The following is a 15,291-nucleotide window of genomic DNA, read 5'->3' on the forward strand; positions in this document are numbered from 1 at the left end:
CGGGGTGGGGGGAGCAGGCTCCCTGCTGAGCAGAGGGCCAGATGCGGCCTCGATCCCAGGACCCTTACATCAGGACCTGAGATCAGGACCTGAGCCAAAGGCAGAGGCTTAACCCACTGAGCCACGCAGGCGCCCCGGCAGCTTCTTCTTTAAAGCCATGAGGTGACTACCATAAGGAGGAAAAGCTAACATGATTAAGGAATACATATTTTATAAATTAGGGTCATGTGGCATACCATACAATAAAATATTATTCAGCCATTTAAAAAAAAAAAAGGAAAACTTGCCATTTGCAGCAATATGGACGGGCCTCCAGGGTATTATGTGAAATGAAATAAATCAGAGAAAGGCAAATACTGTTATGACTTCACTTGAATGCAAAAACAAACAAAACACTGAACTCACAGATTGTATATTTGAAAGTTGCTGAGAGGTAAGTTTTCATCATAAGAAAAAGATTTTGGGGGGCGTGTGGGTGGCTCAGTCATTAAGCGTCTGCCTTCAGCTCAGGTCATGGTCCAAGGGTCCTGGGATTGAGCCCCGAATCACACTCCCTGCTCAGTGGGGAGCCTGCTTCTCCCTCTCCCACTCCCCCTGCTTCTGTTCCCTCTCTCACTGTCAGATAAATAAAATCTTTAAAAAAAAAAAAAGAAAAAACTTTTTCTAAACTATGTGTGGTGATGGACATTAATTACACTCACTGTGGTGTTTACCTCACAATGTACACAAATATAGAATCATTGTTACACACCTGAAACTAATGTTACATGTCAATTATACCTCAATACAAAAGAAAAAAAAAAGAACTAAAAATCTAAGATTAGGCAAACAGAGTGATTATATACATAAAACCAAACATAAGAAAGGTACAAAGAATAAAAGGGAGCTAAGGGACGCCTCGGTGGCTCAGTTGGTTAAGCGTATGGCTTTGGCTCAGCTTATGATCCCAGGGTCCTGATCTGCCCGGCTGGGGCCTTGCTCAGCTGGGAGCCTGCTACTCTTTCTGCCTGCCACTCTCCCTGCTTGTGTTCTCTCTCTCTGACAAGTAAATGTATAAAATCTTTAAAAAAATTTTTAAAAAGGACAGCTAAGAGAGGAGATGAGGGACCTTGTATCATCTCTGCAAACCTATGTCAACCTAACACCTCCCGTCCACTCTACTCCTTAAAATTATTTTTACACAAAGCTCACTCTGGCCTCCTCTGAAATCTGGCTCACCTCCCAAGAGACCTCATTCACCTGGAGCACCCTCAAGGGGAGACTGCTCCTTTTCTGTGAACCCCATATTCTTATACCGGGAAGTGAGGTCCACATTCTCCTTAGACCCCAATGCTGTTTCCCCACTGTTATTCTCAGAGCAGTAAAAATCTCAGCTCCTCTGGAGTTGATGCCAATCTGATACACTGTCTCTACCTTTTCTCATCTCTGTCATTCACTAAATACACAGACACTCAATATTTACTGAAGGGTATGGCACTCTGAATACTGCTGTCACCGTGGCATCTGCAAGGTATAATGGGGGCTATTCAGTAATTAACATCATAGTTCCTCATTGCAGTGGACAATGTAGGTTTCCTCCCCAGTGTCCCTTCTACTCTTCCCCATTTGGATGGACTCCAGTCCACGTCCAATGGCAGACAGACCCTGACTGGCCTATCGGAGTAACATCTCCTTGTCATGGGGGCGGGCAAAACGCCACGCCTAAGCCAAACAGGGCATGTTATTTCCCTAGTCATGCTGATTAATTCAAAGATGGATGGGCATTTTTCTTAATCAGGCCAATCAAAGTGAAGTTCAGGAACTGATTCCAATGGTGAAGAAAAGCTCATGCTGCTGTGCCTGGTTGGCTCAGTCAGTAGAGCATGAGACTCCTGATCTCAGGGTCATGAGTTCAAGCCCCATGTTGGTGTAAAGCTTATTTAAATAAATAAATAAATAAATATTTCCAAAATAAAAAAGAAAAGCTCCCTCTCTTCCTCCTGTGATATAAGGATGTGATACCCATGCAGCTAAGAAGGTATGGCTCCAGGAGGGAAGTTGAAGTTGAAGTCAACACATGAAGGACAGTGGTAAAAAAATTAGAAAGTCCTTTTGTGATGTCATGAAAGTTCTGGATCAAAATGAACTTGAACCCCACCCTACCTCTTGACTTTTCAATTACATAAGTCAATAAGCCCTCCCTATTGGTTAGCCAGTTTTATTTATTTTATTTTTTAAGATTTTATTTATTTATTTGACAGACAGAGATCACAGGTAGGCAGAGAGGCAGGCAGAGAGAGAAGAAGGGAAACAGGCTCCCTGTTGAGCAGAGAGCCCGATTCAGGGCTTGATCCCAGGACTCTGAGATCACGACCTGAGTCGAAGGCAGAGGCTTTAACCCACTGAGCCACCCAGGTGCCCCCACAAACCCTCTTTGATTCAGATTCTCAATCGCTTCCATGATCGTCCATCATCCCTACTCCACAAAACTCCAACCCATTACCATTTCCAGCTGCTGCTCTGTTCTAGCTCAATCATCCAACCAGCTGAGTACAGCTGGAAAAGGAAATCACTACCTCGTGGATTGGCATCATTACAAACTCATGATCTTCCATGACAACCACCCTCCATGCTACTCAGCAAGTTCATGTAGGGAGCACAGAGAAGGCAACTCAGTAAATGTCAAATGAGTATTTGTGAATGGGTCCCCAGTAAGCCACCTCCCCCACTTTTCATAGCACCTGTTTCAAACCTTCACCACTTTCTCAAGTCACCTTCTCCTCCTTCCTCTTTTATCAAATCAATCACCTCATGTTCTACTATAGAGTAAAAATACCCAGGAACTCTATCTCCTGAATCCCTAATCTATTTCCTAATTAAACTTACTACTGTCAGTATCCATCCTTGACCCTTCCCTTTTATTCAGAGAGCCATTCATTCTCCAGATATTTGACTGCCCAGTACATGCCAGGCACCCTACTCTGCTTGGCCCCAGAAAGTGTGTGTGTTAGTAGGGACAGGGGACAGAGACAGAAAAGACAGTGGCAACAACCTGAAAAAAAGGAACATGATCCCTTTGAAGATCTGAAAGCTAGTAGATGTGGCTGGTATAGAGGTGTGGCTGGTACAAGCAAGCAGCGTTTGAAACTGCTGGGTTTTGTGGCCCAACTAAAGATTCAGTCTTTATCAAAACACATGGAAGGATTTTAGGTAGGGAGATGACATAATCAAATGCACATTTCAAAAAGATCACTCCTCTTATTAAAGCTGTAGTTACCTATGTTAGTTTGTTCTCTGTCCTTTCCGTAGCTAAAACTACCTTAAATAGATTTCCAGACCTAACACAGAACTAGAGTCAGAAGCTCTGCAGGCAGAGCCTGGAAGTCTGTCTGTTTATAAAATTCCCAGGAGATTCTAAAGAACAGCTAAGTCTTGGGGTGCCTGGGTGGCTCAGTGGATTAAAGCCTCTGCCTTCAGCTCGGGTCATGGTCCCAGGGTCCTGGGATCAAGCCCTACATTGGGCTCTTTGCTCAGCAGGGAGCCTGCTTTCTCCTTCTCTCTGCCTGCCTCTCTGCCTGCTTGTGATCTCTGTCAAATAAATAAATAAAATCTTTAAAATAAATCTTCAGGGGCACCTGGGTGGCTCAGTGGGTTAAAGCCTCTGCCTTCAGCTCAGATCATGGTCTCAGGGTCCTGGGATCAAGCCCCGCATAGGGCTCTCTGCTCAGTGGGGAGCCTGCTTCCTTCTCTGTCTCTGCCTGCCTCTGTCTACTTGTGATCTCTGTCTGTCAAATAAATAAATAATTAATTAAAAAAAAAATCTTCAAAAAGAACAGCTAGGTCTGAGAACCACTATTTTAGAGCAGTAAAAAAAAAAAAGAAAAGAAACTAGCATACTTACATATATTTCTATATATTTCTTTTTCTGCTTATATCTTGCATCTATTGTGGTCTTATTAAAAATGGGACTTGGGGAGCGTCTGGGTTGCTCAGTTAGTTGTTTAAGCATCTGTCTTCTGCTCAGGTCAGCTCAGGTCATGATCCCAGGGTCTGGGATTGAGTCCCACATCCGGCTACCTGCTCAACGGGAAGTCTGCTTCTCTCTCTGTTCCTCCCCTCTCCTTGTGCTCTCTCTCATTCAAATAAATAAATAAAATCTTTTAAAAAACGGGACTGGGGAAAGACTTTATAAACTACCCATGTATCATGAAACATCCTTATTATCCTCCTCCTTCTTTCTGTTATGGTTAACCATGAATACCACTTCCTGGTCAAGATGCCAAAGGACTGAGGATATTATTCCTAACAAATTCTCTCCTATTTACTTAGGAAATAGTGTTCTCTCTTCCTAAACTATTATACATCTTAACACATTAGCTAGTGTTTAAAGAGCTAGTTAAGCTCTATAGGGTGAACATGCAATTACAGTTAAGCTCTACAGGGTGAACCCACAATTAATTAAGTAACTGAAGATCTATAGTGCTGTGTAATTCCAAGAGTTGTTCTATTAGTTTTTTTGTTTGTTTGTTTAAGAGGGAGATAATGCATGCATGCAATGCAGGGGAGAGAGGCAGAGGGAGAAAGAACGTTAAGCAGACCCTGTGCCCAGAATATAGCCCACATGAGGCTCCATCTCACAACCCTGAGATCTTTTTTTTTTTTTAAAGATTTTATTTATTTATTTGACAGACAGAGACCACAAGTAGGCAGAGAGGCAGGCAGAGAGAGGAGGAAGCAGGCTCCCCGCTGAGCAGAGAGCCAGATTCGGGGCTCGATCCCAGGACCCTGGGATCATGACCTGAGCCAAAGGCAGAGGCTTAACCACTGAGCCACCCAGGTGCCCCACAACCCTGAGATCTTAAAGAGAGTCAAAATCAAGTCAGATGCTCAACGGATGCTCAACTGATTGAGTCACCTAGGCGACCCTGTGCTCTTAGTTTTTTTTTTTTTTTTAAGATTTTATTTATTTATTCGAAAGAGTGGGAGAGCACAAGCAGGGGTAACAGTGGAGAGAGAGAGGGAGAAGCAAACTCCCCGCTGAGCAAAGAACCAGATGCAGGGCTCAATCCCAGGACCCTGGGATCATGACCTAAGCTGAAGGCAGATACCTATCTGAGCCACCCAGGCGCCCCTCTCTTAGGTTTTTAATGTGTATTTTTCTTTTACTTTTAAAGATGTGCCCTTTCTAATTATTCTATGTTGAAACTAATATTAGAATAAATATGTAATCCCTAAAAACTTACAAGTCAAATGCTATGTGTGGAGAGAGGAGAGAGGCATTTGTCACAGAAAATCCAAAATCCACACATGTTGAAGAAATCACCTATGCCTGGTTAAGATCATGTTCAGTATAGTTTGCATTATTTATGATTAAAAAAAAATAGTACGAAGAACAAAGGAAATTCTCCAATCTGTTTGCCAAGAGTCTTCATGTTTTCTCTTTGCACTACTTCTTTATAAAGCAGAAAAAAATGCTAGGAAGTGGGGCGCCTGGGTGGCTCAGTGGGTTAAAGCCTCTGCCTTTGGCTCAAGTCATGGTCCCAGGGTCCCAGGGTCCCAGGGTCCCAGGGTCCCAGGGTCCTGGGATCGAGCCCCGCATCGGGCTTTCTGCTCAGCAGGGAGCCTGCTTCCCTTCCTCTCTCTCTCTCTGCCTGCCTCTCTGCCTACTTGTGATCTGTCAAATAAATAAATAAAATCTTAAAAAAAAAAAATGCTAGGCAGTCAGATGATGCTATAACCGCTTCTACTTGACAAAGTGCCAAAAGAGGGCTACAGCTAGATCAAGGGGAAGAGGGAAGAAGAAAAATCAGATAAACCACATTTTCCAAATCAACTACTGCTAACATGATGAAAGACACAAAAAGGCATTTGTGATACAGCTCTTCCCCAGCCTCCTAACCAAACACTTATGTTCTCATATTTCTTCTTGCTCCATTTCTTCAGGTCCAGTGATCGTTTAAGGGTAGAAAATGGGGAAAAACCAGCAACTTCATATGTTGGGAAGAGTAAAGGAAATTTATTTCACACTTATTCACTACTTACTCTGTGCCATGCCCCATTCTATTTTACAAATATTAACAGATCTCCTCCTCCCAACAGCCTTATGAGCTAGCTACTACTATCCTTATTTTACAGATGGAGGAACTGAGACACACAGAGGTAACTACACTTGTTGGTTACCAGCAAATACCTAGTAGAAACTGGGTTCCAATATAAACAGAGTGGTGTGAGCCCTTCTCTTTGGCTCCCCCTTTGCTGCCTGAGATAATTTAGCCCCTGGAGCGGTAAGGGCTCGGTGGAGGCTTCTGGGGATAGTTGCTTAGATTTCTACTCTTCCGAGCAGCTTCCCCCAACCAGCAAACATCACTTAGTGCCCATCAAGTTTATTTATGCTTCACCCTCCCAAGCTCGCACGGGCTTTCTACTCCGAACCTCTGCCTGCACACCTGCCCAGGTAGCAAATGCGCGGCATTTACTGACCCAGGGCCTGACCAGTTGGTTCCCTCCCAGCACAGGGCAGGGAACCTCTGATAATGGTTTGGGGAATGAGATGTCCAAGGCTAGCAGAGATGTCACAGACTGAAAGGGCTGGAGTGCCAAGCCTCCTTTCCAGGAGGACCCGTGAAGTCCCGACCGCGGTAAGGAGAAACCTCAACTTGGGAGAAACTGGGGTAGGGGACCAAGCTTAATCCCAAATCTTAACAATGATTTCAACTACTAGCTCATTTAAATAAAAGGAGAGAAGAAAAAGAAACACTTTGGAGTTATTGTTCCAAGTCCCATAACAACTCTGTGACCTCTGCTCTCTTCTACCAAACCGCGAGAGTAAGCTAAGCCGGGGCGCTGAGTGCACCCCACTACGCCTTCCACCCGGCCCGCGGTGTCTTCGGCCCGCCCCCTGGTCCGGCGTTCTCCCACAAGCCGATTCGGAGAAAATATCCCAGTCCGCACTGGGGAACTCACGGCTGGGCAAGGGAGATATCCTGGGGGCCCCCCACACGCTTTTAGGGTCAGGGGAGGGGACTATAACTTGAGCATTGCCTTTTAGTTCCGGGACAAGAAGTGCGCCAAAACTTCCTGAGTCACCAACCGCTCCCACCTGCCGGAAGCCACCGCCTGGGTGTCCTCCTCCTGCTAAACAGCTGCGTCTCCCGTGAGCCCGCGGGAGCTCGAGGACTACGACTCCCGGCATGCTCCGAGGCCTCTGGAGTTAACCCTTAGGGGCCCGCAGCCTCCTCCCAGCGCCCCGCCTCCACCCTTACCTGGACCCCGCAGGGTGAGTTTTTGCGAGCTGGGGAGGGACTCTTTCCATTATTTAAGCTTGATTTAAGGTGTGCGTGCGTGCGTGCGTGCGCGTGCGTGTGTGTGGGTGTGTGTGCGTGTGTGTGTGATGTATTCTGGGAGGGTGGAATGATTCTGATTTTTCTAAAATGGGACAATGTTCAGTAATGAGATTCAGACGCATTTTTGCAAGTGGAAGACAGATCATCCACTCTGAACCCCAGGGTCTAAGGGGAATCACTACTATCTTACTCAGAATGCTGCCTAAATCCTTTCCTTCCTTTTCCCTAGAACAAAAGTAGCCAGCAACCTCCCCCCTCTCCCAACCACCTCAGACTTAGACCCAACCCTGGTGTCCCCCTGTAAGGTTTGGGACCTGGGGCCAGTGTCAGAGTTTTTATTATTCTCTGGTTGAGGGGTAAGTACCCTTGGAGCCCATTGGACCTCCCACATCCTTTTGGATTAGAGATTTTAGGATTTAGGCCCTTTGCCTCTCCGGGCCTCCTGCCCTTCCCCTCAGGTGCCACCACAGAGTGAGTCCCTGCAAATTCAGCTGCATATTCAGCAGGCACCCTACCTTTGTCTGACCTGAATGACCATGGGCTTGTGGAAAAGGGTTCCTTCCTTGGGAGTATGGGTGGTGGGCAGTAAACCTGATCCTTGCCCCCACCCCTTACCCTTAATACAATACTGGGAACAGGAGACAATGGGGGTGTCACACTCCTCTTTCTGTTACTATTCTTTATCTATATTGTGCACAATTCCAGTTCTGGGCTGTGAGGGAAGGCAGCAGGGACTGTAAATTTGGGGGATTATTAGTCTATGGGGTCAACTACCCCTGTTCCTCAATCGTGGTCGGAGGGGAGTGGAGGAACTGCTTATTCTTTTCACCTTTCACTGCTCCCAGACCCCACTTTTTTTTTTTTTTAAGATTTTATTTTTTAGTAGTCTGCACACGCAATGTGGGGCCTGAACCTACAACTCTGAGATAGGAGTCGCATGTTCTACTGACTGAGCTAAGCAGGTGCCCCTCCCAGACTCCTTTAACAATCCCAGTTCACAAGTTCCCCCTCCCTGCCTCAGCCTTCAAGAATCTAAAGCTGCTAGAAAAAAGGGCTACTCTGTGTCAGGGGGTTGAGGCCTGGAATGCCTGCATCCTCTTCTTTGCTTCACCCCTATGTCAGTGTCTGTCACTGGCAAACATCCTATCCTTATCCTGGAGGTTAACTCCCTCATTCTGGGCCATCTCTGGCTTCCTTCCCCTGCCCCCAAAGGGGCCATTGTTCTGGCCAGCATTTGGGGCCAAGTGAACAGAAGCGAGAAGACCTTGGGACAGGAGTCCTGAACCATAGGAGTCCAGGGCAGGCCAGCATATCTCTCCTCTATCTCACCCTCCCCACTGCCAACTGGCTCCCTGCCCCTGCCCCCGCCCCTTGACATCCCAGACTCCCTGGCTATTTAAACAGAGATGGGTGCCCCCATCGGCACACTGTCCTTTGGCCACTGGACATCATGCCTCCCAAGAAGGATGTTCCTATGAAGAAACCGGCAGGACCCTCTATTGCCAAACCTGCTGCCAAACCCGCAGTTGGAGCCCCTTCAGCCAAGACCAAGGCTGAGCCAGCTCCAGCTGCCCCTCCAGCCCTTCAGAAAACCCAGGAGCCCCCCATCGATCTCTCCAAAGTGGTGGTGAGTTCTGGGAAGGTGAAGAAAGAATTTGGAAGGGATGATACAGGGTGGGAAACAGCCTAGGAGATGAGGGGGTATCTAGAAAACAGGGAATCAGTGAGCACCAGCAGATACTAGAGATTCCTCTTAGTCCCCCGCCCTGCCCCCCGCCATTTGGAAGCATCCAGGCTTATGACTCTGCTGTTCTTTTTTGTTCTCTCCCTCTAACCTATAACATGTGTGTGCGTATGTACACACATTCTCACTGACCCCCCTGCCAGAAGCAGGGACCTGTGAGATGGGGAACATCTGGGTTCTGAGGACGGTTTCAAGGTGAAGAGAGGGAGCTTGTGCCTGTGCCTGGCTGACTGTTCAATTCTAAAAGCCACAGCTCTGAACCCCAGGAGGGAAGGCTGAAGAGGACAGACTTGTTAGACAATCACAGCTGGGGGCCAGGGGTAAATTTAGCCTTTGTTCAACCCCCAGTTATGTGAGGGATGCAGAGCTCAGGGCACTGGAGGGAGGGAAACAGGTGGCATGGGATTAACCCTGTTCCCAGGAAACCCTCCCCCCCATAATTCCTCCTCTTGGGATTCTCCCAAGGTCCAGAGCTGGGAATGGGACTGAGGTGGCTGGGCTCCCAGCCTGGTCTCGTTGGGCCCCTCCCCAAGAGTGGCTGCCAGTTGGTTGAGAGGAGTGCTGGAGACAGATTGAATGAGCCCTGTCATCCCTCCTCACCTGCTCTTTTCTTCCACAGATCGAGTTTAACAAGGACCAGCTGGAGGGTGAGGAGAAGCTGGTCCCTTAAGCTCCACTGTCTAGTCCCAAGCCCCTGATCAGATCCTCTTTCTCTTCCCCTGACTCCGGTCCCAACCTTGAAAACTTCCACACTAGTGGTCTTTGGGTTCCCTAATCTGCCCAGCTCTATCACATAGTTTCTGAATCTCCTTTCTGTCAGGGGTGGGGGAGGGGTGGCGATGGGAACCCCTGGTCCCAATACTGACCTTTGCTTATACTTCAGAGTTCAAGGAGGCTTTTGAGCTGTTTGACCGAGTAGGGGATGGCAAGATCCTGTACAGTCAGTGTGGGGATGTGATGAGGGCCCTGGGCCAGAACCCCACGAACGCCGAGGTGCTCAAGGTCCTGGGGAACCCCAAAAGTGATGGTGAGGGGGACGCCTGGAACATTGCGGGTTTTCAGTGTGGTGGTGGAAAGGAGGAATGTTGGCAAGGTGACAGAGGATGCTGGGGTGGGTTTCAGGACTTCAAAAACTATCAAACGCGGCTAGAAAAACAAACTGAATGTTGAACAGGATGAAGGCCTACGTGGTAGGGTTGGGAGCTGGGTCCAAGGTGACACTGCACTGACCTTTCCCTCCTCTTTTCAATCATTAGAGCTGAAGTCCCGGCGTGTGGACTTCGAGACTTTCCTGCCCATGCTCCAGGCCGTAGCCAAAAACCGGGACCAAGGCACATATGAGGACTACCTGGAAGGGCTTCGGGTGTTTGACAAAGAGGGGAATGGCAAAGTCATGGGAGCAGAGCTCAGACATGTCCTTACCACCCTGGGTAAGGCAGGGACCAGAACTCCTGTGGGTTGGAGAGGAGGGGGTGGACCAAGGTTAGCCAAGTAGGCAGAGCCAGGGAAGGATTATCGGCCTATAGGTCATGGGCAGGAGACTGAGAAGGTCAGAGCCATGGCGGCAGAATCTGAAGGGCTTCTTCCTGCAGGAGGTAAAGTGGGGGTAGATGCAGATGCCTCCCAAAGGACAGAGGAAAGAAGATGAGGTGGAAAACCTGATTTTCTGTTGTGGAAGAGATGCTTGTGCTCTGTGATCTGGTAGCCCCTTAACCCTCTGGAATTCACTTTCCCTCTGTGAAAGCTTTCACCAGGTGCTAGTGCAGGTGAAATGGAAAACAAGATCCATGGACAGCTTCTAGCTGTTACCATTACAAGGAGGGGATTCCTTTGGGGTTCTGTTGCCATGAGCAAGTTTCCAAGGGTGGGAGAAGAGAAAGTACCACCTAGGAGAGAGAGGCCTGGTTGGTGAGGGATGGAGGGCAGGGACTAAAATGCTATGTCTTGGGGCTCAGGAGAGAAGATGACTGAAGAGGAGGTGGAGACTGTTCTGGCAGGACATGAGGACAGCAATGGCTGCATCAACTATGAAGGTGAGGGGCCAGCGAAGCAAAAGGGACAGGAAAGAAGGGGAGGAAGGCTCGCGGTCTGTGGACACCCGAGGCCTAGATTGTCTAAAATCAGATGGATTATCCAAGGGCCCGCTTCTGAACCCCTCTTGCCTCCTCTCTGCAGCCTTCCTGAAGCACATCCTAAGCGTCTGAGCTCCTACAGGTAGGGCTCCTCCCTCCCCACTCCCCGAGAGGCAAGTTTCCTTTCCTTTCCTCAGCCAAGGCAGGAAAGCAGGGAAGTGCGTTTTCACGTCCTGCTGCGCGCGAGCGACCGGCCTTGGCAACTTTCATGTTTTTCCACAGATGCGGTGGGGGTCGGACACTGCCCCACCCCCACCCCCCCTCCTCTCCGGCAGGCGGAAGCACGTTCCTGCCGCTAGGAGGCCACCTATTGTTTCCAAATAAAGAGACGATTCCTCACTAGGCGTCCGACTGTTGCTTTCTTCCGAGGTGGGGGAGGGAGGAAGGAAGGGGGCAGTGACCGATATCCAATCCGATATCCTCTGATCTTCCTGCTGGACCGAGTAGCAGGCTCTCCGCGCCCCACTCGATCCGCTTCTACGGTTTCCTCCTAGCCAGGTAGGGATAAGCCGAAGGAAGCAGCGGCGGGCCCCGCCCACCTCATTACTAATATAGCGAAGTTATCTGCATAAAGCCAGGCCAGGACTCCTATTGGCTGGATCATCTGAGACTGACGTCATTGGGACGTACTAAGACTAGGGTTGGGCTGGGAACCGGAGCCATTACTGCAGGGAAAGGTCCCGCGGAGCGGAGCGGTCAAGATGGTGGGGCCTGGGTCCTGGAACGATGAGCGGGATTTGGGGCGAGAGGCGGGAAGTCGGGGGTGGGGGGTTGCAAAGGGAAGCTGAGGGCCTGGAAGGTCGGGGGTGGGGTTGGAAAGTTTGGGGGTCTTGTCCTGTCGGAAAGCGAGTCCCCAGCTTGGAACAGGAGTTTGTGGTTCAGTTTGTGGGACTGGGATAGAAGCTTGGGGTTCAGATGCTGACTGCTCCCCTCTTCCCTGAGCAGTGTGATTTCACCGAGGACCAGACTGCAGGTAAGTAATCTCTGACCCCTACTGAGGTCATGTTGAGGGAGAGGGACCCCCGCCTTCTAGCACCTACCTCCTAACCCCAACCTGTCATCTCTTCAGCGCCCCCAGGGAAGTACTTACCGAATTCCCTTCTCCCGCTTTCTGGATCCTCCATTTTCTTTTCTCACTCTTTCTTCCTCCCTCCCCTTCCACTCTAGATCCGAGCCCCAAGCCCCGGGTGAGTTTTAGGTGGTGTGGGTATGTGAAACAACTTGGTCACCTAATGCCTGTTGTGTGTGGGATGTGGGGAGGGTGTATTAAGTTGCCTGTGCTCCTCTGTCCCTTAATCAGCTTCTGCCTCTTTTTTCCTCCTGTGACAACACCCCGCGCCCCCCCCCGCCCCCCCCCGCCCCCAGCTTGGAACTGTGAAGATTGTAAAAAGCAGTGACCTGGAATCTTGTGAAAATGGGGACAGGGGGATTTGCTGAGGATATTTCATAGCTGTACCCTCTGAAGGTCTCTTTCTGTACAGGAGGGGTGGGAAGTATCAGGCTGGGATGACCCCAGTCCCAGGCTGCTGCTCCCACTTCCTTATAAGGACAGGCCCCAGACAGGGCGGTGGCAAATTCCTGCCCTTAGTAAGAGTAGTGAGGCAGTTGGGCGGGCTTGCTGTAGGCAGGGGGGCATGTGAATGACAGTTCTGCCCAGGGAGGGAGGAAAGCTGTGTCATTATGTGGGACACCGGTGTTGGGAGGCAGGGACACTAGGCCCTCTTAGTGGACTTGGGTGTACAGTGGTACAAATACCTGGTTTCCTCAGCATGATCAAAGTTGAATGGGCAGAAGGGGTTGGGGGGGGGTTAACCTGCCATATGCTTAGTGCTGATGTATATCTGAATCTTCAGAGTTCAAGGAGGCCTTTCAGCTGTTTGACCGAACAGGGGATGGCAAGATCCTGTACAGCCAGTGTGGGGACGTGATGAGGGCCCTGGGCCAGAACCCCACGAACGCCGAGGTGCTCAAGGTCCTGGGGAACCCCAAGAGTGATGGTGAGGGTCCTTGCGGACAATTTCTCAGTGTGGTGATGGGCCTACAGCTCTTCAGCTGAGAGCTTCCCTTTATCTGCATAGGCCCAGAACTCAGGCAGGTTTATCTCAGCTAGCAAACCCAACAGATTTCTCCTGCTTTGAGTGGCAGCCACCTCCTCACTCGTGGTCCCTATCATGTCCTCAGTCCCAAGAATCTGCGTGATTTTCCTTCCGCCTCCTTTATGGCAGAGATGAATGTGAAGGTGCTGGACTTTGAACACTTCCTGCCCATGCTGCAGACTGTGGCCAAGAACAAGGACCAGGGCACTTATGAGGACTATGTCGAAGGCCTTCGGGTGTTTGACAAGGAGGGGAATGGCACCGTCATGGGTGCTGAAATCCGGCATGTTCTTGTCACCCTGGGTAAGGCTCTACCCTGGCTCCTGGAGTGGTGGTGCCACCTGATACATGCCTGCCACCCAGTCCCCAAAATGCATTTTTTTCCTCTCTCTACAGGTGAGAAGATGACTGAGGAAGAAGTAGAGATGCTGGTGGCAGGGCACGAGGACAGCAACGGTTGTATCAACTATGAAGGTGAGGGATGAATTGGGGCTCTCGTGGACGAAGTTGTCTAGGCAGGTCACCCCCAGCGTTTGGGGCTCTCCCTGTCCCTGGGCTCCAAAAAGAACCCGGAGGCAAGGGGCAGGGCCCAGCCCAGCCCAGGAGTGGGAGGCCATGGGAACATGACAGGAAAGGAAGGGGTAATGTGGAAAGGGGGTTGGGAGGCGGGAAGGAATGGGAAGTCAAAGGGAATGTCTGTTCCTCCATCACCTGACCCCTTCACCCCACGTCTGTGTCTTGTCTTCACCACGAATGTCTCTTCCTTCCTGCAGCGTTTGTGAGGCATATCCTGTCGGGGTGACGGGCCCATGGGGCGGGTACGGCTCCTCCCAGCCTCCCCTTCTCTAGTTGCCCCCTCCCCAGTGTTTTTCTGCCCAACCTCTGCTCTCTAGCCCCTGCCCTTGCCCTACTACCATCTGACTTCCTCCTAGCATGTTTGTGCATGGAGCTGACTGGGAAGGGGAGGGGTTCCTCAAAGAGGAAGACAGCCTGGGGGTGTGGTACCTCCTTTTCTCCGAATGGGCTCTGAGGTTTTGCTTATAGGGCCCAAGGTGCTGGTGTCTGGGAGCTCACACCAGCCTGTTCTGGTCTTGCCTAGGGGTGATCCTCTGGCCCTGGGGCACAGGTGGTTGGCATAGGGGGGTTGGTTGCCTGCCCTGTTGTGCTGCTGGAGCTGACTAGTCTTTTCTTCTTTCTTCTGCTGGGCAGCTTGGAGGTACCCTAACCCAAACCTCTGTCTTCTCCTGCCAATGGCTGACAGTAGCTGTAGGTGTAGTTAAGAACTTTCCTGCCTCCTGCTGTGTTCTCGCTGCTCAGGGTGGGGTGGAGGAACTAATAGCGGGTGCGGGGGGAGCTGGGGGCCGAGAGAACTGGGCAGATCAAGGTGGCTCCTCCGCAAAGCCAGGGTTGGTTTCTGCGGGCGCACTCCTAGGCTACCTTCGTGGTCCTGTGGTCTCCTGGCCCCTGGTGGACCCCTCCCCGCGGCCCTCCTCCCTGGCTCATCCCTCTCTCCAATCCACAGAGCTTGTCCGTATGGTGCTGAATGGCTGAGGATGTTCCTGGTGTGCCCAAGCCCCGTGCCTTCCCCTGCGTGAGACTGCATGTAGCCCCAAATGCGTCCTAGGTCCTCTTGTCACAGCACCTCTGCCAGCTTGTCTCTTGGATAATATTTGCTGTCAGCAGTCACCAAATAAACTTGCTCTGTGCCCTAAGTATGGTTCTACTTTCCTTCCTGAGCAGGGTGAAGGGCAGGAGAGACCATCCAGGGTCCTAGGCCAGGGGCTGGGAAAGCTTGGGGAAGAAGGGTTTTGTAGAATCCGTCTTGGTGTCATTTAAAGACTGCTGGCTCCATTCATTGATGCCACAAAGGCTACCCCCTGGGGGATTAAGGAAGCCAGACATACCCTTAGGACCAAGGCTGACCATGCTCGGTGCTGTCTCCACCAGGAGGTCCTCCTAGTCCTCCAGCTGGTTCAACCCAGCCCTCATCCTCCCAA

General features: G+C 50.2%; 2 protein-coding genes across 3 annotated transcripts; both read left to right on the forward strand.

Moving 5' to 3' along the window:
- The first annotated feature begins 7,078 nt into the window (after positions 1–7,078).
- MYL6B (myosin light chain 6B) lies at positions 7,079–11,542 on the forward strand. The gene is made up of 8 exons (XM_004773092.3): positions 7,079–7,255; positions 8,727–8,949; positions 9,686–9,713; positions 9,950–10,093; positions 10,323–10,496; positions 11,022–11,099; positions 11,242–11,280; positions 11,421–11,542. Exons 2-7 carry the CDS (start codon positions 8,773–8,775, stop codon positions 11,268–11,270), a joined length of 630 nt encoding a protein of 209 aa, XP_004773149.1. The 5' UTR covers positions 7,079–7,255; positions 8,727–8,772; the 3' UTR covers positions 11,271–11,280; positions 11,421–11,542.
- A 259-nt stretch (positions 11,543–11,801) lies between these two features.
- MYL6 (myosin light chain 6) lies at positions 11,802–15,006 on the forward strand. 2 transcript variants are annotated; one of them, XM_013046176.2, is made up of 7 exons: positions 11,802–11,902; positions 12,144–12,171; positions 13,052–13,195; positions 13,424–13,597; positions 13,691–13,768; positions 14,068–14,112; positions 14,817–15,006. In XM_013046176.2, the coding sequence occupies exons 1-6, from the start codon at positions 11,900–11,902 to the stop codon at positions 14,094–14,096; spliced, it is 456 nt and encodes a 151-aa protein (XP_012901630.1). In that variant the 5' UTR covers positions 11,802–11,899; the 3' UTR covers positions 14,097–14,112; positions 14,817–15,006. The 2 variants fall into 2 exon arrangements, with proteins under 2 accessions (XP_012901630.1, XP_004773152.1); XM_004773095.3 differs by lacking the exon at positions 14,068–14,112.
- The last annotated feature ends 285 nt before the right edge of the window (positions 15,007–15,291 follow it).

The sequence above is a fragment of the Mustela putorius genome, unplaced genomic scaffold (genome assembly GCF_011764305.1).
Source record: "Mustela putorius furo isolate JIRA1106 unplaced genomic scaffold, ASM1176430v1.1 tig00003988_pilon_pilon_pilon, whole genome shotgun sequence".
Lineage (NCBI taxonomy): Eukaryota > Metazoa > Chordata > Mammalia > Carnivora > Mustelidae > Mustela > Mustela putorius.